At 40.1% G+C, this 24499-nt stretch overlaps 1 protein-coding gene across 2 annotated transcripts in view; it reads right to left on the bottom strand.

Annotated features, from left to right (window-relative positions):
- Positions 1-690: 690 nt before the first annotated feature.
- The window catches only part of angpt4 (angiopoietin 4), a 70671-nt gene continuing 46862 nt past the window's right edge, over positions 691-24499 (bottom strand). Inside the window, exons 2-10 of one of the 2 annotated variants that reach the window (XM_014341446.2) lie at positions 16568-16723; positions 16370-16491; positions 10434-10518; positions 9906-10053; positions 9708-9817; positions 9260-9361; positions 9007-9173; positions 8142-8275; positions 691-5063 (exon numbers count right to left, since the gene is read on the bottom strand). In XM_014341446.2, the coding sequence (XP_014196932.2) occupies positions 4903-5063; positions 8142-8275; positions 9007-9173; positions 9260-9361; positions 9708-9817; positions 9906-10053; positions 10434-10518; positions 16370-16491; positions 16568-16723 (1185 nt within the window). In that variant the 3' untranslated portion in view covers positions 691-4902. Of the gene's footprint in view, positions 5064-8141; positions 8276-9006; positions 9174-9259; positions 9362-9707; positions 9821-9905; positions 10054-10433; positions 10519-16369; positions 16492-16567; positions 16724-24499 lie in introns of both variants that reach the window. The other variant, XM_014341445.2, reaches the window with a different exon arrangement.

Raw genomic sequence — 24499 nt, forward strand, 5'->3', positions numbered from 1 at the left:
AAAAATAAGAACAGAAAAGCAATTTATAGTATAAGATCAGAATAACATAATACTTGTGTTTTATTTAAGAAGAAGGCTGCAAGTGGACAATATTAGCTTTATCAGCTTTTGAATTTTGGTTATTTCTAGTTTTCATACCTCCACTTCCTCATTCATTTATTTTATCATTCATTAGTTTATGTAAGTTATTATTATTATTATTATTATTATTATTATTATTATTATTATTATTATTATTATTATTATTATTATTATTAATATTATTATTACTAATGAACCATAAGAATGCATTTTAAATTCTCTACTTATTTTCTTTTACTTGTATTTTGTTTGTTCTAACTTGGTGTTTAAACTGTTTGCTGAAATTTGAATAATAATATATATATTTTTTGATGTGAGATGAGAGATTGTTACCCTAACCTGAAAAACACGAATGATGCAAATGATATTTTTCTCAGGCTAATTTTAAATCTATAGAAAAATAGTTGTTGTTTAATATCTATAAGTTCAGTAAATGCAGGATTGAGATAAAACAACATTATTTCAATTGCAAGGAAATGTTTCTTAAACTACAGATTCCAATGGTCATAGTGCCAAAAGTCTGTATATTCTAAAATGATAAGATGTAAAAGCACATCTTTGTAAGTATTTACTGAAAATATTATTTACTGTCATTATGCTTTCAGGTCAAAGAGGAACATCACACAGTGACGCCAGTTTTTAATAACATACTTTATTGTACAGCTGCAGGCTGCTCAGTGTTAAGTGGACAAGCATCACTACATGTGTGCAGTACATAAAAAACAGGTTTAACCCTGGAAAAGTGAAACTTGTTAAACAAGCCTCACTGCAGAACAACATCCTGTACAAAACAGAGACACCAGCCACACACTCCACCCGCCCTCAGCTTCACTCCTGTAAAGTGCATCTTAAGACCATAAAGACCATGACATCAGAAGGATTCATTAAAAGACTTCAAAAAACTGCAATCAAATTAATGGTCTTCACAGATTCCTCAAGAATAATAAGTCGGGATAATTAACTTTTTAATGATAATAATGACAATAAACCTGAAATGCTGTGGTTGCTGGAGACGAGATCAGGTAAGAATTTCATTTGTGATCTTTGGTGTTTGACTGAGAGTGCACTCCTGCCTCAAACCACCACAAACTCATAGTAACTGAATTTGATGAAGCATTAAACATTCTTGTAGTTTGTGTGATAACATGTTCAAATGTTTTTAAAAAGTAAAATGTGTCATATATGTGTCATAAAAAAGTTAACTGATTAGTTCATATATATCTATATCTATATCTATATATATATGTTAGAATCATCTCCTGAATACCAAATGCCAAAGACACGGGATTTAATTTTCTCACACCCACACCCACACCCACACAACCTAGAACAAATCTAAAACTGATACAAAGCTATAATGAAATTCTTCACAGACGCCTCTTTCCAAGCTCTGTTTTAGTTAATGCCAATTACTTGTGGTTTAATGTAAAACTTGTTACATGTGTGTGTGTGTGTGTTTGCACGGTCTGACAGATGAGACGAATGACATCAGTGTTTCTCAGACGTTTTCTGGCGTGCCTCCCCCATCAGAAGCCAAAAATGTTCACGCCCCCGCACTCCTACAACATTTTTCCTTTATTTATTAAAAACATGACCCAAGTTGACTTTTAATTACACAAATGTCAACCTGATAGCATTAAAACATGTGTTTATTTTCTGAACATAAGTTATATAATTAAATTTTAAGCTTGATTTATCATCCTGTGCTGAATCTCTGCTCTCGTGTGTCTGCGTTGCTCTGCTGATGTTGGACTCTGATGAATTTTAAACGGCGTGAAAAGTAGAGAACTTCAGAACTGACTGAGTTTACGCTCGTGTTTAAATGATTATTACACACGCGTTTACTTTGGCAGACTGATAGCTGTTGCAATTAGCACATTACCTCTGTGAGCCCATTAGATCTCATTCAGCAGAGACATTATCCTTGTGTTAATCAATATGATGTTTTCACTGCATGTTACCACCAAGTGGACCATAGATGCTGCAGTTCACGCAGCTACAATGTATCAACTGCACAATTTTAATGGAGCCTCAGTTTCACTGCATGTTATCTGGTTGCCCGGCTGCAGGGGGCCCACAGATTGAAAGCGCCTTCATGAGACAGAAAATGAGAAATTCACAACCAGAAATCATAAAATCATATCTTGTAAATCATTTATTGTTTGTATGAGAGCGATGGGAATTTAGTTTTTTTGTGCAGTAATGAAGAGCAGAGACCAACAAGAGACAAAAAAACAATATTGTTCGCATTAGGAAGATAATTATAGCAACAATACTTTGCTTCAGAATCTGGTAAATCACTGGCGTGTAGTTCACTTTCACTGAATTCTTTTCTTTGCTCATCGTCCAAAACAAAAACAGCTGAAAAAGGTTGATCTGCGTTTTGTTTGCCTCCTTTCTTCCTGTAAAGTTCTTTAAGTGTTGACATATGCAAACATGCGATTACTTATTCATGAAAAAACTCAATCTGCTTGCCATTATTTCTTGACCAATAATGAAAACCAGAGCGTTCAGGGTCTCTCCAGCTGCGTGCCTCTGCATGATTCTCCATTTATGATGCACAAGCTTCAATCAACACTGTGCACGGTAAGTAGAATCTGAGATGTGCTGATTCGGCATCTAAGACGTCCCACAATTACGTCCAGGCTCACACGAGGACCCAGGATGGACCGTCCACCACCGCCCAAAGGAGGCGAGCGGGAAGAAAATCATCTTCTCCTGCTGGACATCATCCGATGTGGCTCCTGATGTTGTTCCAGCTAATCAGATCAATCCTCAACGTGACTCTCAGGTTTCATCAGTTTGATCTGATTCATGTTCTGGCAGTCACACCAGCTTTAGCGTCCACGTTTATAAAATTGTTGATAAACATGTGGAAACGCTGGCTTCCTTTAAAAACAGTCCAAGTAAAAGTGGGTTGTGAAAGCCAACTCCACTCTTTGCTCAGTCACATATCTCTCAGTATTAAGCTGTCCGTGTAATAAACTCCAATATCCTCACTGCTTGTTTTCTCGCCTTATATTAACGTTTTCTTAAACATAGACGTTTTCTGTAGAAAGACTCGCAGCAACAGAAATCACAGGACAAACTCATAGAGGTCATTCAGTCCTTACAACAAAAACAAGGTTGTAAATATTTTTTGCTAACTCACCTTTTCAGTATTTGGAGGCTTGCAGGCTGCTGTGGCTGCGAGCTGTCATAGAGCTGCTGCTCAGAGTCGCTGCATCATGTTTGCCATCCTGCTCCCTGTTGGAGCAGTTTTGATCTGACAATTATCTGACTAATAGCCTGGCGTGCTGTGTGGTGCAGGCTGTCCAAAAAGTTTGCGCTCCAGTTTTGATGAGTGAAATTCTAGTATTTGAATAGTGTGTTAGCAATTTGCAGGGATCTGTTTGAGAGATGAAGCTCCTCACCAAGATTTCCAGGAATTGGTAACTCAGAACGCCACCCTTTTATCCAAGTATGGCCACTTCTGGCTGCAAGAGCCCAATATGGCAGGGACCAAAACACTGAGGTTTCACAATCACACTACAAAAATGATGGGTTTGTATAATTTGCTGCCCTGTGTACCATCTGGAAAGTACATTTTCAGAAATCTGCAGTCTCTCCAGTCTTTTGATATCTGTTAACAAACAATCACTGTCTGTGAAATATCTGGTTTGTTGATTAACATGTTGCAGTGCTTCCACATGGCACATGTAATGCAATTGCTCACCAAAGACCAAAAACCAGCCAATCACTCAAACCTCTCTTCCATTGTTGTGCTGGTGCAGACTGTCCTCATCTCAACAGATCTGAGAAGCAGACGTTGGGTCCATGGGAAGGTGATATGGCAGCCAGAGGCCGTAGCACCTCCCATAGACACGGACATCAGCTATCTAAATCTTGTCTGTGTTTCGGTGCCGGTCATAGATAGTGGCACTATAAACACACTGATAACATCAAAGAGAATCTCGTATTCCCTCCTAAAAAAGTAGGTGAATACCTTCATGCTAGCCACAAATTTCAATTCAGATTTGTGGATAATATTATTTATTCCTATTTACAGTCTTTATTAGACAGTGACAGTTTAATGGGGGCAGCCCAGGCTACAGTAGCGAACTCATCCTTCAGTAAAAACGATGCCTGTTCTACCAGGTGAGCTATGAGGGTCCACATTCATGCCTTTTACCATTAAACACATTCTCAAATGTCATATAGGAAAGTAGCGTGAAGCTGCCAGTATGCTCCAGCTCTGGAAACCCCTCAGTCACCCTTTCTGTACCAGCCGGGGTGGAGTGACTGAGTACCACAGAGTGTACCTTTTCCAACCCAAAAGCAACAATCCAACCCACGTCTCAAGCGACTGGCTGGCTGTGTGGGTGAACACTTTTGGCACTTCTCATGTGTACAAACCAGCACAACCATTTTAATAGCTTCCAGCACAGACTGGCTGAAAATGTGTGTCGTTATCATCATATTTAAAGGACAATCACATTTCAAGCAGACGAGATATTTTCTTACATGATCCATCCCTTATTTTCCTCAATATGATCCTTGGTTATGAAAACAAGTCCAGGAGACATGTAACAAACAAGGTCCTCACGAGTCACATGACTTTAACCATTATTGTTTTAAAGTCACTATTTCCTCAGTTCAGGGCTGTACCATATCATATCCAAGAGGTGTTTTAGGGTTGTACCATGATGGCGGTGAAGGTGGGAGCCATTGTTTTGAAGCTTTGCTATCATTAGGATGGTATTTCGGAGGAGTTGAAGGTCGATACCGCTGTGGTATTTAAGCTCCGTTGGATCAAACCATTGTGGAGGGTGAAAGGTGCCTTTAAAAGTCGTAGGGTCGTACCATCATGGAGGTGGCGCGCAGGGAGTAGCTGGGACCTTTGAAGTGGTGCCACTTGATGCCGTTAAGCTTCCTGATGTTATGGCCGATGGAGTAGTACACACCATTTAGGTTGGAGAAACCGCAGGCATCAAACCACCAACCTGATGGAGGCAAGAGGGAGTGAGAAACAAAAGCCAACTAATAACACGAATGCAGTGATAAAACAAGCAGACTGCAGTGGTACAATTTTACTTTAGGAGCACTTGAAGCATATTTTGAATGGAGGAGTGACAGCTAATGTGAACCTGCCAGATGTTTTTATTTAGGTCCAATTAGAGAAAACAACTCAACATTATTTCAACAATGTTTACTAATACTAATACTAATAATGTAGCTGCCATCACCAGTGTGTGAATGGGTGGATGACTGGACATGTAAAGCGCTTTGGGGTCCTTAGGGACTAGTAAAGCGCTTTACAAATACAGGCCATTTACCATTTAATATTTTTTATAATGAACTGTGGGTCTTTAATTGTTTCAAGTAAAATAAGGTTTGTATTCAAAAATAATGAAAATTCTTTTTAAAAAGTTGTTTTCAAAAAAGTGCTCAACTTAAAATAATGAAAAAATGTAGTTTGATTTTCCCTTATCTTATTTTTCCTTAACTACCTCTCATGTGTGAACCAAGTCACATTTAAATCCCTCGTCTCACGTCTCGTCTCCTCCTTTGAGTTTTCTGAATGAAGCATTTGATTGGCACAGTGGCATCACGTGGGGTGAGTTTCAAAGCGTCTATCGACTACATGCATTGACTACCATAAAGACAAAGATGAAGGCTGCAAATATTAAAACAACATGAGCATAAAAACAAGAAAAGTTCTGCTTTGAAAAACAGAAATGATCTGTGAAAATCTACTAACAGGTAAAGAACGGCATCTCATCCACTGTGATTGGGTCCCCGGACCTACGCTCCAAAAGTGCTCATTAATTCTTTATAGCATTACAGAGCACGTTTGTGACGAGTTACCATAAATATGTAACCCATGTTTTCAAATGTCAGTTTCTTTGATTGACAGGTGTGCTGGTTGTCGCAACTCTGCTAGTTTGCTGCTTGTTAGGTTGTGTCTTGTTGTGCAGCTAGCTGCACTAATAGATGGTTAAAGAAGTTTGAGCTTTGTTTGTTTCTTTGTTTTTTAGCACTTATTAATGGAGTGCATTTATATAGCGCTTCTCTAGGCACCCAAAGCGCTTTACAATGCCACTATTCATTCACTCTCACATTCACACACTGGTGGAGGCAGCTACAGTTGTAGCCACAGCTGCCCTGGGGCAGACTGACAGAAGCGAGGCTGCCATATCGCACCACCGACCCCTCTGGCCAACACCAGTAGGCAGTAGGGTAAAGTGTCTTGCTCAAGGACACAACGACCAGGACAGAGACAGCAGGGGGATCGAACTGGCAACCTTCTGGTTACAGATGAGCTTCCCAATCCCCTGAGCAGATATTAGTGGATATCTGTATTTTTGTGATGCACCCATAAAGTTTTTGAAAGCAGCTTGCTAACTGAGCTTGCCAATAAATATGTTCACACACATAAATGTTCACCACAATACTGAAGTGCCACTTGAGTCAGTGTCACTGACTCACGGGCGCCCTCTGCTGCCCTAAAGCCAATTTGCACTTAATTTCTATTGAAAGGGAAGAATAGAAAGTAGAACAGTTCCCTGCATTGATTTTGGTCAAAGATTTAAAGAGTCTAGAAACCAGTGAGTGATGTCACTGTGGCTGCCGTCTTTGATATACAGCTAGTGCTTTTTGAGTGAGTGGCATGTCCTCTCTGATATTTGTTTAGTACTGAGAATGTCATTCTGAAATAATCACACAAGACTCGTATCTGTAGAGTTTCCTCAGTACAGGACACAGAACAGGACACATTTCTGTTTAAGCTTCATTTAGATTTATAATTATGTTTGTTCTAAGCCTGCACACAATTAGAAATGTTTGACAAACATAAAAAGTTTTTAACAGTGACTATAAAAGCAATAAAATGTCAGCAGGGGGACCCACTGGGATCTGTTTCTCAGTTTTGTAAATAAGTGACACGTGTCCGAAAATAATACTTTAATTCCTGATCTCAGGATGTTTTTTTTTTCTTTTAGAAAGTTTATATCATTTCCATATTTGGGGGTCATTTTCATAGTCTGACTGAAATTTCTCCGTGAGAGAAAACTGCAGCTGTACATGTTTCTGTTCTTCGTCTCTCTCCTTACTGTTACTCCCCTCGGTTTCTTATTTCGTCTGTGTCACCGTTTCTCTTTCACTCAGTAAATTGCTGTGATTTTAAATGACTCACTGTCTAATGGTGACCACTGGCGTCTTTTTCTCAAAGGACTTGACGTTTTGCCGAAACGATTAAGTTAATTCACAGCCAATCGAGGGGAGTCTAAAGAGCTGTTTGTCTTGGCGTTGGCGTGAGATGAAGGGTGGTGCAGTGAAAGATGATGGGGACAGATGTTTGAAAGAGCAGAACTTTGGGGGGAAACACTGCTAATTTTGATCTGCAAACAGCAAACAATGTATTTGAGAATCATCATGTGTGTTTTATTTGTTATGTCAGTAGTAAACTTTCAATAAATGTATCCAGTTGTTTCATGGTCTTCATGGTTTTAAGTCAAATTGTGTCTTTGCAACACACAGACTACATCCAAGAACGCTGAGGTGATTGTTGCGGTGATTTTGTGCTTTATAAATAAATTTGAACTGAACCTTATTATTTTTTAATTCAGGTGTTTTTAGCCCACGTGCTAAAGGTGTATAAAATCATGTACCTATCTATGCCTTTACAGACATTTGTGAAAGACGGGCTTGTTCTAAAGAGCTCACTGAAACATGCTCCATGGTTTCAAACATGGCTCCACGATCCTCCTAGGTCTTCCATGACCGGCTGTAAGTTGTGTTGTTAAGTGGAAGTGTTTACGAACCACAGAAACTCAGCCATGAAGTGTGAGAGCATGTAAAGTTTCAGAGCGGGGTCACAGAGTGCGTAAAAGGCCCCATGTTTATGGCCAAGCAGCTCCTGTAGGTGGGAGGACCCAGAACTTTTGTCCCTGTAATGCATGCAGTGTTTCTATTTTCTCAAAAATATCTTAGTATCTCAACTTTATGGAGTATTTCCAATACATAATCTCGTTTATTTCATTTGTTTGCTTTAAACTGCTGACGAACAGAAAAGCTTCCACCTCCAGTGAGCATCATGGCACATTTGCAGTGTTCACAGTTGTCGTTGTCTTTGTCTCGGGTGCTGAAGCCGGACCCATGGGTGGTCAGGCTGCTCTGCTTCCCTGCTGTGCCACTGTAACCTCTCAGATACAACCTGAGGGAGAGGAGACACACAGGAGGATAAGATCTGATGAAACAAACACTGATTTAATCTTTTCTTGTAGACAGGACGTATTTACAGTACATCTATGAGGCAGTTAATCCAGCGGATCACCATCTGGTGACTCTGTTTTTGGCAGGACCAAGTGTGTTGGTCCTTTATGGAATTCACTGAATTCTGACCACCCATGGGACCGGCTTTATGGAATTAATGGAATTCCATAAGGTGTTTTTATAAAGCTGTGTGAAAATCTTTCTGTTGCTCAACACAATCACAGACGAGTGCATCCACTCACTGAAGCGTGCCAAAAACAGTTCCCTAAGCTGAGCTGCAGTGTTATCAGTTTTCATCAAATTAACAGCAATTTTCACAACTAATAAATTATAAAGTGTTTTTTTCCCCACAGACACTCTGAATAATGCAGCATCTCATTTCCTCAGCTGACAAGATCAACAATTTCAGGACATCATTTTTGGGGCTTATGAATCTGTGGTCTCACCATGTCATTAACAATTTAATTATAATTAATAGCAGGAAAATAAATCGCAGAGTTACAACACAGCAGCATTTCCAAAACAATCAATATTAGTCTGTTCAAGTTTGAATATTATACACGCCTTCAGATGTAATCAGCAGCTTTTTATTTTCATTATTATAGTAAAAATAAACTCTAAAAACATTAAAGTAAAACACTGTCTCTGTGTGTGTTTGGACTGCGGTTGTACCTGTACTGCTGTCGCTCACTGGTCAGTGTAAATCGGTCATAGTGGGAGTGGGCGGAGTTTCCCTCCCAGTCCATCATCTCCACCCTCATAGAGTAGACACCTTGATTGGTCAGCAGGTGCAAAACTTCATTACCCATCCAGTGCTCGCCCAACACGTCCCCAAAACCCTGCAGGGAGAATCATAAGAGGAGCACTCTTTACACTGATAACTCAAACTCTGAGATAAATCCTGGTGACTGTGACACAAACGCACCATTTTGTACTCCCTCCAGCTCCTCTGGAAGTCCACGCTGCCATTAAACCGTCTCTGGAAGACTGTCCAGCCTCCACCACTCGTCTCCATGTCACAGTAAACCTTCAGGGGGAGAAACAGAAATGACTGATCATTAACTACCAATGATGATTTAAATTATATTAACTGTAACTATTAGAATCACACTATTCTAAATACAAAGACACTTGAATATAAAGACAGTTTCTCTTTCTGTTGAACATTTTGAGGTCATTTAAACATAATCGTTGAAGCTGATTATTAAGGGCAGTTGTTAGCTAGCAGGAAACAGATGACAAAAAAGGAGTTTGATAAGAAAACTCCAGTTAAAGCCATTTTATAAACATTTTAATGTACAAAAGAAATTCTGACTTGCTGCCATTTGAGTCGCCCTTTGCAACACTGCACATGTTTGCTGTTGAGGCGTTACCTGCACAGGTTCAGTCCTGTTGCCGATGTAGATGTGATACAGGCCGCTCACATAGTGACCGGCCTTGTAAGCATCTGCACAGTCCCTCCACATCTGGCTCCTGGGAGGAGCTGCTACATCAAAACGCCAGAAGATTGTGAGAAATATAAATGTACTGTGTGAAAAATACTACATGCGTACCTGTGTGTGTGTGTGTACCTGTAGTACTAGCCACCATGTTAAGGAGCGTGTGGACAGACTCCATCAGCTGCGTCTGTTGTCTCTGCAGGGCGGTGTTGTTGGTGCTGGCGACTCTCAGCCGCCTCTCTAAAGACTCGATGGCCGCCATCTGAGTCCTGATGACGGACTGAGCCAGAAAAAAGTTTCACTGCTGTTTAAGCATTTTCTGCTTTTTGGTTCTACATCCCCACAGACTTGAAAATGTACTTTTTTGTTCTTTACTTTGACTTTTTACTTTTAATGATTTAACAGTTTTACAGATTTTAACATTTCTTGTAATGTTTGACTTTCCTTCGCCAAGACAGCCCAGATTACAGCAGTGAAATCATCATCTACGTGCTTAAAACTCTATAATTAACATTTATCACTCAAGTTTAGAAGCTTGTGGTTTTTAAACCACTTGGGCTTACAAATATCACGTGAGGCAAAAATCCATGTTGATATTTGATTTCATAAACGTAAAAATGTTTCTGATGGTGATATATAAAATTACAAAGGTTTACTAACTTGAAGTCTATTCTTCTCCTGCCTCATGTCCTCCAGCTCTCCTCGCTGCTTAGACTCCAACATCTGAACTTTGCTCTCCAAATGACTGAAACAAAAGAAAAAAACAACTCAGCTCACAGCAGCACAGTTTTTGTTTCAGAGCTTTTTCACATAAAGTAAACCAAAGAAACTGCAAAAATGCTTTGATTGCATAATTTACACAAGTCAAAGACAAAGTAGATCTTTGTGTTTTGATGATACAACCAACAAAGTTAATAAAATGCTCTGCTGTGAGTTTTCTGACTCGTGTGTGTTATCAGCTCTATGCATGCTGTTTGCTTTTAACCAGGTTAGACTGCGGTGGCCCTAAAGTGCAAAACAAAGCAACAAAAAGAAAAACAGAAGAAAATCTCAGGAAATAAAACGAGACTTCACTTCAGACAAAAGTTTATTTTCTTTATTCTTGAATGAATAACAGTCTCAGTCATCCCGTCAGACTGCGCACCCTCATCAGAGGACGAGAGTAATGGTGACGTTTTAATAGTTTTATCAAGAGTCATGTTGAACTGTGGTGATGTGAAGGTTTTGGGTGATGCACAGGCTGAAAATCCTAACTGGGTTTGCGTATGCAGTCCATCACTTCATGCTTCTCATTCTGCTCCTCTGCTATATTTTTTCTTATACGTTGCACTTAGATTTAAATTTTTCATATCTGGAAATGTGAATACAAAGGCTTTCTGTTATAAACTCTGCTGTCACACTATTTTTTGTTGTACTAAGGAAAAATGAGACTCAGTAATGTCATCACAACAGAAATAAGAAGCTTCGTTAAACATAAGAGATGCTGGTGTCCTTCGCTGCACGCGGTTTCGCAGTTTGCCTCACAGTTCAGATGTGAGTCAGTAATTGTTCTGTGATATTTGCAAGATTGCACAAATTCCACTGTCTGTATGAGTCTTTTAAAACCTGAGGACTAATATTATTTTTTGGGAGATCAAGTTTTTGTGCAGGTTGTTTTTTTCTTTCTTTTTCAGATGCAAAGAGAAAAGCTGCCTTTCTAGTGCTGCAGGCCTGGTGTTACACAAACACTTGTAAAGAAATAATGGAAAAGGGCCCAGGAGATTCCACACTTACAAAACCAAAATGTAAACTAGAAGGGTTCTGGAACAGCTCACTTTATTCAGTCACGATTTCTACCCTTGTAATAGTTTTACACGCATGCAAACAAGCAGCATAGGACAGAGGAAGAAATGAAGGCTTTCCTGAGAAATCCAAATTACATCCAAGTGAAGAGCAGGAGCAGCAAAATCTTGATAAAAACATTAAGGTGGTCTGAAAGACTATATTCTATTCTGTTTTTGATGGAGCGGAGTTTTTACCTCCCGAATTACTCCGTCTCATTAGCGAAGCTGCAGCAGCGAAATAAAGATTAATATTGCGACCATCATTTCTGGTGCCAGATCAGACTACAGTTCTCGTTATCTGTGCAGCTGAACCAGCAGTAGAGCTGCTGAAAATAGACTCCAGCCCACAGTTGGGTCAACAAAGTATGAGCCAAATGAATGAAACCCGATGAAGGAGTGGCAGGAGTTTCAGAGGGGAACGTGGGACACTCGAAGTGGCTGAACTTCTAGTTCAAACTCGCTAAGAGTGCGTTGGTCTGCAGGAGTCCAGTGGAAAAATGTTATCTTCTTTTAAATGTTTCTACAAATAAGCTCCATCTAAGTGACTTATGTGGTGAAAATATGCTGAATACACACTAACTGCTGGCAGCCATTATCAGAACACTTCTTTTAAATATAGTATTAAATAGCTGATGAGGAAGACTCAGACTTTGAAGGGTCAAAGTTTCTCCATGTGGATCCAACACCCATGCTCATGGCCTTACACTGTACATTAGTGTTGATCACGGCTGTTGGTTCCACCAAAGCCACCAAACAGCCAGGCAATAAAAATCCAACTGACCACTTCTCACTTCTGTCTTGATAAACACCTTTCTGGTGGCACTATGGGCTCAATCACTGCGTTGCAAGTCTTATTAGATGTAATATGATGTTCATTTTGCAAACGATGGTCCCAGTTAGTGTGGAGAAGGACGGGACACACGTTGTGATTGACAGACTGCATCCATGTGATCATGCAGTGGAGGGGTGGCCAACTCCAGGCCTCGAGTGCCGGTGTCCTCCAGATTTTAGATCTCACCCTGGGTCAACACACCTGAATCAAATGATTAGTTCATTCCCAGGCCTCTGGAGAACGGCAAGACGTGTTGAGGTGGTGATTCAGCAATTTGAATCAGCTGTGTTGGATCAAGGATACATCTAAAACCTGCAGGACACCGGCCCTCGAGGCCTGGAGTTGCCCACCCCTGATGTAGTGTCTTTGTCAGATCCACGCCCCACTCATAACATCTGTTTTTTAACAAAAAACCCCCCAAAAAAACACTCAGCTAAATGCTCCACAATAAGATTTCGTGTCTTTACCGTCAGAGATTAGCGTGTTAGCATGCTAAGTAGCCAACCATACAGTCTCTTGAGGCTGATTCAAAGGACCATTAATTCTGCAGTTTTTTAGATTTTAAGATTAAAAATTTGACACATAATGTCATTTAACATTGTTAATAATCTCTGTCTCTCTTCCACAGCATGTCTTTATCCTGTCTTCCTTCTCTCACGCCAACCAATCACAGCAGATGGCCCCGCCCCTCCCTGAGCCTGGTTCTGCCGGAAGTTTCTTCCTGTTAAAAGGGTTTTTCCTTCCCACTGTCGCCAAAGTGGTATTTCATAGGGAGTCATATGATTGTTGGGTTTTTCTCTGTGTATTATTGGAGAGTCGACCTTACAATATAAAGCGCCTTGAGGCGACTGCTGCTGTGATTGGCACTGTATAAATAAAATAGAGTAGAATTGAATTTAGTATACAGTAGTGTACAGTAAACACGTATTTCTTACACACTTTCTACATAAATAAGTAAACTGATATCAAGAGGATTTATGCTTCAATACTCTGCTGTAGTTCTGTAATATGTGAATATGAATCTTACAACCACACGTCCACTTTCTGAGAGGTGTAGCTGACATAAGTCAGACGTGAACCACCATCATGCTGTATCATGCAGCTCGTTTACAGCGATGACTGATGTTATTCTACATTAGCAGGTGAGACTTTGGTCACATTAGGAGCTGAAACACGCTATCAGCTTCTGCTTCTGATCACTTCAACATGCTGACCCGCACATGAACGGGGAAACGCTAATGTGGTGTGGACTGATGGGGAGCCACTGATCGCTGTGGTTTGTGCAGCATGAGTGAAGTGGTGTTTGTGAATGTGTGTGTTAAAATGTGTGTGCAAAGTTTATGTACTCTTGTAGATTCAGACAGCTGTTTTACTGAGGTCTCAAAAGTATGCGAGCCAAAAATGTATTGTGTGGGTGTTTATGGTTTCAGGATTTCTAGAAGTCTCTACTCCTAGAAATCAGGAGCAATCGGGCACAAAAGACACAAAGACGTCAGTTTTGTTGACACAAACTTAGACACGGTTGCTAATAATGTGTTCAGTGATGCAATCTACTTTGGCTTCAGTTTGAAGATGAAGCTGGATAAAGTCCAACTTGGGACTTTAACAGATTTCAGATCTGTATCATGTCATCTGACATGTTATCAGCTCTTCTTTGATTGCATTGTCAGACTGGTTTGGTTGCCCATTTTCTGTATCTGGACCAAACATGACACCTACATTTGTTTAGAAAGGTCTCATCGCCTTATTTCCTTCATACGTGTCAAAGTAAAATCCACATGAAAGCCAGGACGATGGGCTCCCAGCAGAACATCTCACGATAACGAGATGATCAATGTTACTGATTTGTTATCGACTTCTTTGTGCTTTTGATGTTGTGGCTGATCATCAGCGAATGGTCCCCTTGCACCACAGTCTCACACACCCGCACTCTGTTTGTCTGTTACTGTAAACATGCTCGATAATTGCTCTGCATGTTTTACTGCACAGTGCACGGTCCAAGTTCACCTCACAATGAAAAATGACAAAAATATTGTGTCTCCAAATATTTCTGCGTCTTGCAGTAACAGCTGAGGACATATTTACGTCGCTGCGATGATTTGCTTGTATTTCAGATGTTGTCACTGATAAGCTGCTCGTCTTTTTTCCTGTCAGACTGCAACAGAATATGTTTTAGATGTTGATCTGTCTCGGGGGAAATCTCAGAAATATGCCACTATTAAAGAGGCTGATCATGGACGCACGCTGTTGAAGAAGCAACATTTTGACATCATGTCTAGAAGCAGATCCAGTATGTAGCAGGAATGCTAAATCTGTCAGCTATCTCGTGTGCACTGCAAAAAAATAATGTATATAAGCCTTCTCCAGTCTTTTCTGTTTTCTGAATGCCAAACAGATTTACTTTCACAAGTGGAGCATTACGGCATTTGTTATAATGGTGCACTTGACAGTCATATTTTATTAGAATTTTATTGGTATTTTTTTATTTTGGATCATTACAACCATAACGGACAAGACCAGGGGGAGGGAAAAGAAAAAAAAGAAAGAAAGACCCAGCAACCACAGTGCAGGAGCCCACGGGGGGCTGCAGCACCGAGCACACAAAGCCTGATCCAACGACATCATCTGAACATGAAAAAATAAATACTTCACTTCCAAATACATAAAACTGTAAACAGGTGAATATACAGTGCTTATATATATACAGTGCTTATTAAATGTATTAGACCACCTGTAATAAATACAAGAACACACAATGTGTTTGACGTCTGTCAAAACCTCTACTAACTATACTAAGAAAATAGCAAAATAAATCCACCTTTTTACCCAAACTTGTCATAAAATCAAGTAAAACCTTCAGTCAGAATATTTTTGTTTGTTTGATTTCAGGAACACTTGAAACAAAGATTTACACCCAAAATACTGACTTTTGCTTTTTTTTAAATTTACATTTTTATATGTAATTTATAACAGAAGTAGAATGTAAAATATTAAATTTAATTTAATCTGATGAAATTAGATTTACTTGATTGGTATACATTCAGTTTACAGCAAACCTATTTTTTCTTAATGATCATTTTCATAAATGAACATTTGATTCGATATATTTCAGCTACATTTTCATTAAAAATGGCTTTATTTTTATGAGGGCAAAGAAAAATGTATTAATAGCTACTAGAAAAGCTCATCAGTCATACACATATTATCCAATCAGTTTCATTATGTTTTGACAAAATATAACATTGGGATCCTGATGAGGTCATAGTATATAAAAGATAAACATAGTCTCCAGTTCTGAGAGTAAAGTCAGCGCTGAAGTGCCTCAAACCCAGATTCATTTCTCTGACGCCAAAAGAAGTCTAGTTTTATAAAAGTGCATGGGAAAACTACCCTCAGGCTAACCTGATCTATGACCTCAGTGACTTTATAGGGTCAGCTGCTAGCTGGAGTCTTAATGAATACAATATGATGTTCCTTTTGCAAGCTGTGCTCTTTATTAGTGTTAGAAAGGAGGTTATATGAGGTTCGGCTACTTTGCGACATGTCTCTGTCGTAGAAGCGTATGATGTCAGTCTCACATGATCACTTGGCTGCTTTTAAAGGTTGTGATGTGCTAACTTCACTATTGCCGAGTTGTTCTTCTACAGAAAAAAGAAATCCTGCCTCACTCCAAGAGGCTTCAATCCCTTCCTGTATTATTCTTGTTTCTTAACTAGTTTTGTTAACTGAGGTTTTATTAACTCGATTAACTCACAGCAGATGTTTTTGTTAATCAAATGTCCCCCAAAGGCCAATTCTGAGTCAGGACAAACCGTGTACAAGCATTCGATTGTAGAAAAAGTAGTCCTTTTAGCCGTTGTCTTTACTCAGAGTGATTTTAAATTGGTTTTATGATTAATTTCCACCTACGCAGACGCTGACAGAACAAAACCATTTCCCACCTGTTCTTATCTCGCAGCCGGCTGATCTCTGAAGTTTGCAGTAACAGTTCCTTTTCCAGCTTGTTGGTGGACAGAGAATTCTCCAGAAGCTTTATCTCGATCTGAGATGTGTGGTTTAGGACCTGATGAGACACAAAAACAGAGAATAAACTCACAAAAGTCTGTTTTCAGATGACAGGTTCACTGGCAGCTCCTTACCTTTGCTTCGACCACATGGAGCTTGCGTGTCTGCTCTGCTGTGTGCGTGAGCAGGTTCGTGCCGATTTCCAGCATCGTGGCCGTTTGGTTGTGAACGACATGCGACTGCATGTTGGCAACGTCACGCCTGTTGTTCTTCTGAAGGAAGTTCTCCAACTGCACTCAACGAAAGGGAAACACAAGGTATCAGAGTCTGTTATATGAGAGGAAGATGAGAAGTAAAACAAGAGACACAAAGAAATCCATCCAGTGCACATCCAGTCATCACAGCGGAGTCATCCACCCAGAATCAAACAGACTGACTTCAAACTAAACGATTTTAATGACAACAGAGATCCCTTCAAGAATGAGGTGTGTTATAGTACAGCTGACCCTAGAGCAGTGGTGTCCAAACCCAGGCCTCGAGAGCCGGTGTCCTGCAGGCTTTAGATGTGTCCTTGATCCATCACAGCTGATTTAAATGGCTAAACGACCTCCTCAACATGTCAAGTTCTCCAGAGGCCTGGTAATGAACTAATCATTTGATTCAGGTGTGTAGGGTGAGATCTAAAACCTGCAGGACACCGGCCCTCGAGGCCTGGAGTTGGCCAAGCCTGCCCTGGAGTAACTTGTAGCATCTAAAATGAGTCTCTCAGAACCAAGACGACACTGAGCATCAAGATGAAAACCCTCTGCTCTCTAAAAAGATCACTGGTGCCTTTCTGCAGTTTGCTGAAGTCATGTGATCAAGGCTGAACAATGTTTTGTGTTTAAATTAGATTAAAAGTTTCTGATTTGGAATGAGAAGTGTTTGGAGGAAAAACACAGCATTCCAACATAAAACTGCATCCCACCAATAAAACACGGAGCTGTTAGTTGGATGCATTAAAACAAGCTTCTTGGCCAGAAACATGAGATCAGTGAGCCCAAACTCGGGAGCATAAGATAACTCTTTATTGCACAGTCATACTTCGTACAATAGTACAGTGAAATTAGAATATTGTGGATCATACAGCAAGAGAACAACATGTCCTCTATCCTGCACGCTCTATAAACCCCTACCCTCCAACCACAAACCCTTCCAGTATTTCAAGTTTGTAGTGGTAATCAGCATGCTAACAGCTTTAAGAAAAACAGCACACAGTATTCAAGCCAGTGACTCAGGACTGAGGCTGAAACCCTGTAGGATGAGCCAACCCAATGAGGAACCAATGTCCAACCCACAGGTTCCAGAGCAGCTGAAATATTGCAAATTTCTGCATAAATATGAACGCAGCACCATCAGATTTTAGTCCTAGACGTCCTAGAAAAAGACAAACCAACTAATGAAAGGAAATTAAAATATTGGACTTTTTGTTTATTTAAGAAAAGGATCCGATATTATTATTATCTGTGAGGGTAACAGTTTAAGAGCCTTTGTTTTTATTACTTGGCGTGATCCACTTTTAGTCCTTTATAATGCCCAGAAAACATTCACGAGTGTGGCGAGTGTCCTCCCATAAATGCTTCACTTTTGTCTTTTCACAACATTTCTGCTGGATTAAAGACTTTAACTTGGACTTAGTCGTGGACGACTTGTTCATTTTTGCTGTTGATTTGCTCTTCGGGGACACTGATGGGGAAACTGCCATTTTTGGTGTTATCCCAGTATACTATTCAGTATTTGCTGAGTGTCTGTCTCAGCTACAACCACTGGGATTCATCATCTGGAACCCACGAGTGTTCATACAGGTGCAGGGCAATGCATGGGTAAAAAGACACGGAGCCAATAAAACAGAAAAGACGAGTATGTGATGAAAAGCTAATGAGTAAGTTTGACGTCACGGCTAAAATAAAATGACTTGTGCTGAGTCTTTCCATAGTTCAGCAGTGAGCTGTTTTATTCTGGAAAGCCACCCACTCAGTGTATCAAGTTCACCTAATCAAACATGTTAATAAAACATGTCAGGGGGTCTGGTATATAAAGACGCAGGACTCTCCATCTCTGGGAATATCAACCCATGCCAGCTCGCACTGCCATGCTGTAATCTTCAACCCCGACAAATAAATAATCTATCCATCCAGCCATCCATTCGTGCCTCAGTCTCCACGTCCTCAGGATGTCAGTGCCACTGAGAAGAAGGAGTTGATAAATATACCGCTGGACCAACAAACAGATTGGTCCCAGTGGGACGGCCAGTAACCAGCGGAGCAAAGTTCAGGCCAGAGTGCCCAGAGCACATTTGGCTCTGGTGTAGATCACTTTTCTTGCAGGGGTCTCGTTGCAAAACCTAATTTGTTATTCCCAATAGTGACATTTTTCAAAGGTTTAACTAGTGTTTAAAGTTAGTTGTGGTTTGGCATCATTGTTTCTTTTGTGTTTCATTATCACATTTTTGCACAGATATTTTTAAAAAACGTGTTTGGAGAGAAAACAGATTTACTTTGCCTAAACTGAAAATCAGCTTGATGCTCCGTCTTGAAAAGCACATGAATGTCTGTATTTCCCTAAAAAATCAAGAAATGAATCGCAGGGATAATCCCATGTGCTCAAGTCAATACATCAGCATACATGAGCATCGTGTGCAGGTGATTGGGTCGAGCACATGGACAAAATCTATGAACATGGGTTTAAGCAATGCCAGGATTTCAAGAAATGATTAAAAAAACATGAACCCTGATCAAAATTAGACTTTAGATCAAACTAAATTAACTAGTTTTTGATATAATGATAAACAAATGCCAACAAAAGACAAGTTGGAGACACCAGTTCCATTAGCTAAAGTACTATTAATCTTAAAATGAGACCAGTATCACCAGGCAGAGCATGGATAGGACTGTAGTGTAAGTGATTACATTTCCTTAAAGACTTTCCTGAAATCAGTTTAATGTAATTTATTTAAGTATTTGTGCTATTTTCTTCATCTGTTCCACAGTATTTCATAAATATTGCACTCCATGCTGTTTATCTTAAAGCTTTAGTTACCTATTATCAGACCTTTTGTATCATCATTTTAATATTTGCATCACCCCATTTCATTAAAACATGTGTATGCATGCATGACAAATATTATGGTTTCCTATGGATCCCTCCCCACCTTTGATAACCCAGACTATGCCCCTGATTATGTGTCAATAATAAATTTTCTTTCATTTTAAATACTCTCCATAATGGAAAATTGTTCCTTCCTGATGCTGCCAACGAGTTCATGTGTAAAAAGTGCTTCAGACTCTGGCTTTAACTCACTTGTTATGACTGCTAAACACTGACAGGTGATTCATTTTTAATAAGTACCGCCTGATTTTCAGCAATGTTTTCATGCTTTTATTCCCATCAGCTGCCGATGTTATCCTGGTTGATTGACCTTATCATGTTCATCATTCTTCACGCATGCTGACGCCACTATTACTCATTTTCACTAACCAATTAAAGTGATTCCAGTGCTATTATGTTTAGTCTGCTTCAATTCGGATTCAGATTGAACAAGCATCACTCTGTTCAATCAGAAAATGATTTTACAAGTGGGGAGATGCCTATCAGAGCGGTCACAAATTCGAATGGCCTTTCTTAGGGACTTTAGTGTGAGAGAGTAAATCGAGCTAACCTGGACTAAAGAGAGAGGGGAAAAATCTGATGCTTAATCAAATAATCAGCAAAGGAGAAAATAGCTGGAACGAGCCGGTTCATTTCTCCCTCCTGCTCTGCTTCCTGAGATGCCGTGCAGATAAAAGTTTGATGAAAGCCAAAACCTCCACCTGGCTGCTGCGCAGTCCAACCAGCAGAGCCAGAGAGGCCGAAACAGACACAGTATGGACAGAAATATGCGGCTTATGTGTGAGAGCGCGACTAAATACTCTTGAGATTTAAAATTAGTTCTTGGTTTTGTTCAGTCCCCAGAGACAGAGCATGCTGACTTCCTGTGTGAGGATACAACCACACGCAAAATAGTACTTCCTTTTAAGACTCACAAAACCTGGCATATATTTATAAAAAGAGTCACACACACAAACACAATTAGCTCTGCGCTCACAATTGCACACTACACAAGCAGAGCCTGACCAGCGAGCCCTGGGATTACGCACACAACCCCACGTATGGAGGGCTGGTTTCTGAGACGCTAACTCAAACCACATGTTGGCTTTGCTGTGATCTGGCCCTCTGGGTGACTTCACAGGGGACAGAGGGGAGAAGAGTGGGTGGGGGGCGCTGGGGTGGGGTCGCCAAACAGCCTCGATTACACTGAAGCACAGGCAAGTAGCACCGATAGCGATCTGGGGTAACAAGTGCACCGTGCGTCGCTGGAGTGTGTCGGGGTCTGAGTTGGCAGCTGAGGATGCGAAGGTGCGCTGAGGGACTGAAACATGGCTGCCGCCGCCCCTCTGCTCAAACAGCTAAAATCAGCTCTGTGTTTATCTTTAGTGCCGAGTAAGGAAGCAGTGTGACGTTTGAGTGCAGTGAAATGTGAAGTTTGGAGGTCAGCTCGCCATCAAAAACGAGGGTTTAAGTCCTGTTTCTCAACAGTTCCTTTCCCCATGACCACAATCGTTTTAAGCTTGAGTGATTCACCTAATAACCCCGAAAAAACTTCTGTTAAGCAAATATTTGACATTGAATGATTGCTTGAATGTCCAGTCAAGGCGTTTAGTTGACATCGCCCGCTGGTTTCTGTTTATAAGGAGGAAGATTTTCTTTGCAAAGCAGAATTTTTGTTTGAGGTCACGGATGGAAAGCTGTGCTGACCAGCCTGAAAGCTAAATAAGACTGCAGGTGCCAGTGGGTAGCAAAATGACGATACTACCAAGTGTAAATGTGGAAACATTACCAGCATGTGAGCACAGAAATTCACGAGTACAGGAAAAGATGAAAAGTTTTCTATAGAAGTGACTGTAAACCCTGTGCAAACATAGACACACACACAAAAAGCAACAGAAGACATTTAGATATTTAACTTTAGTGTTTGTTTGTCATCCACGACTGCAGCGCAGATGGCTCTTCTAATTCAGACCTTCCCAGCTATTAGCCTACATAATGATATATTTTGACTTGGACAAACATGCTGAGTTCGATCCAGCTGAACAGGAGATAAGAAAGGCACACTTGCAGATCGTGTTATATTATTGCAGCGTGCCTGTAAATATTAGAGCGGCCAGATGTTTTGGCTGAAAATCAGAACTTTAAAAAACCGGCAGAACGAGCCAACAGCCTCAGGCTTCATTTCTGAGCACTGCTGCACTGTAGGCAAATATATCTGCCTGCGTGGTACCCGACCTTTGCTCTCTCCTCTTTTTGTGCACTCGCCAACTTTTGTTCTTTCCCCTCTGTTCTCTCTGTGCATGCCTCATGCATGAACTTGACTCCAGGGTCTGCAGAGGATCATAATCAGGATACTTCATCACTTTTTGTTTAGATAACTGCATAACATTTATAAATTTAAATAAACTCTCTTTATTTGTGAAGATCTGTGCAGTGATGAGCTGCTGAGTGAAGTTTTTTCAGTGGTTGTGCCTGAGGTGTGACACCTGCTAATGCTGGTCTTTCTGATACAGACAGGAATCCCTAAAGGTAGTCTGGACCAAATTTCATTTCCTTATGAAGCTCCACAGTGTCGGGACACAACGCAGATAAGCACAAAAAATCAGATTAGGCTTAGTGGGGGGCAAAGCAAAGAATTTAAAAATATAGTTATATGACAAAGTTAAAAACCGTAATTGCTGTTAAGAGGACACCAAGTTTTTCCTGCACGTGCGGCAAAAGTTGACAGTTTAACAGCAATATTCAACCTGAGATTAAAAACACAATTTATGGACCATATTTGCTTTACCTCCAAGCCTTCAGCATGAAAGCCATCAACGCAAAGAGACATTTGGTCAAGATAGCTCTATTCAATGTGTTTCGTTGCCTTTCCAGAACCTCGCACCATCAAACAACTGAATACTATAAAATCTGATAAATATTCTTATTTAGTCACTAAAAGTAAAACAGAACAGCCAGTCAGGATCTTCTGCAGACCTCTGAGGTAGCTGCAATATAAACTATTCAAATACTTCTACTTTGCACTACGACATTGTAGAAGTTTTATTTTTACACAAATGCACATGTGAAAATGATGTGACAGTAATAATAACATACTTTCCAATTTAAGAGGTCACTGTCAGTCCATACTGTGCCTGAGAACATCCGACCCATAAAGACGAACACTTCCAACACGAGCTTCCCAAACAAAGAGCCCGATGCTTCCTTAACAACAGCTGCTTCCCACAAGCTCAACGGAAAATTGCTGCTGTTCAATAATTAATAAATATATAATGTGTATGAGAGGACAGCGAGGAGCACATGAGAGGACACACGCATGTCGCTGCTTCCCAAAGCAGCCACATTTAAACCAAAAAAACCTTAAAACATCTCATCAAACTCTGCAGGCGTGTGTTTGTGTGTGTGTGTGTGTGTGTGAGTGGGTGGGTGTGGTTGTGTTGTGTGTGGGTGTGTGTGCTTGTGTGTGCATGTGTGTGTGTGTGTGTGTTTAGAATCGTTGTGAGGAACAGAAAAATTGGCATTGTACTATACAGTTCACTATTTAGGACAAAATGCCAGTCCACACGGGTTTGAAGGCATTTTTGAGACTCAAAATGTGGTTTAGGGTTTCAGGCACTATTGGGTTTGTGTTTGGGTGTGTGTGTGTGTGTGTGGGTGTATGTATGTATGTATGTATGTATGTATGTGTGTGTGTGTGTGTGTGTGTGTGTGTGTGTGTGTGTGTGTTTGTGTGTGTGTTAGAAAGTTTAGAAGTATGTATATGTGTGTGTGTGTGTGTGTGTGTGTGTGTGTGTGTGTGTGCATGTGCGTGCGTGTGTGTGTGTGTGTGTGAAGGAAGAGAGTAGCTAAGACGGTCCTTTCATAGAGTGAATGACCAACGGGGAGTGAAAGACACAAACTGAAGTGTACTTTTGACCAATATTGTACAGTAATGAACATGACATAAATAAATCCACACATACCTTCATTTTAAGTTTAAGGTAAAACTCTCTAATATATCACAAAAAAGCTAAAAGTTTCTAAAGTAACTTTCTTCTTGCCCACAGATGTGTGATGTTGTTACTCAGCAGCCTGAAATGGACTAAAATAAGATATGACATAATGTTGAAACAATATAATAATGATTAAATAATTTGATGTTAATTCAATAATATGCATTATCCATATGGTATAAAATAATAATATTGATATGAATTGAAATGAGAAAAATGTCAAATATGGATTCCCGTGTCTGCGTGGGATTCGTCCGGGTTCTCCGTTCTGCCTCCCACAGTCCAAAGACACGTGTGTTAGGTTATCTGGAGATTTTACATTGTAAATTGAGTGTAATTGGTCTGTGCTGGTCTTTCTGATGTACTGGTGACCATGATGACCCCACCTCTCACTCTAACAGCCCCTCATAACCCTGAAGTAGATAAGAAAACTGATGAATAGATGGAAATTATTCCAGGAAATAATAAAATAATGCATTCTTTTATTTACTTTATATTTATTCAGTTTGGCATCTTTTAATTTTTTCACATGCACCTCTTTTCCTTTTCTTTCTTGTAGCTCAGTCTGAGGTTGCAGTTGTCATGTTTTATTATTCTCTCGCTGTATTTCTCATTTACACCACCCATGTGTCAGTCAGCTCATGTACCCAGACTGGAAACTGCTTTCAGTCAGCTCCTATTACTTTTAAATGTGCGATATAAATAACAGACTTGACTTTACTGTACGTGGACCCGTGGTGATTATTGCTGTCACCCCCTAAAGGCACATTTTGAGTCGTGTTCTTGTAAAAGTGGAGCTGTGAAAGCTACCACACGATGAAACCTTCAGACTCACTACATGCCTCATTAATGTGTTTTCCATTGAATTCATATGCCCCGTGTGTCCCACTAACCACACGCACTTTAAGGCATTCCCGTCTTCCTGTCAGTTGCTAATCATCTGTAAGT

Source organism: Haplochromis burtoni, unplaced genomic scaffold (genome assembly GCF_018398535.1).
Source record: "Haplochromis burtoni strain Fernald_Lab_line unplaced genomic scaffold, NCSU_Asbu1 Contig_473, whole genome shotgun sequence".
Classification (NCBI taxonomy): Eukaryota; Metazoa; Chordata; class Actinopteri; order Cichliformes; family Cichlidae; genus Haplochromis; species Haplochromis burtoni.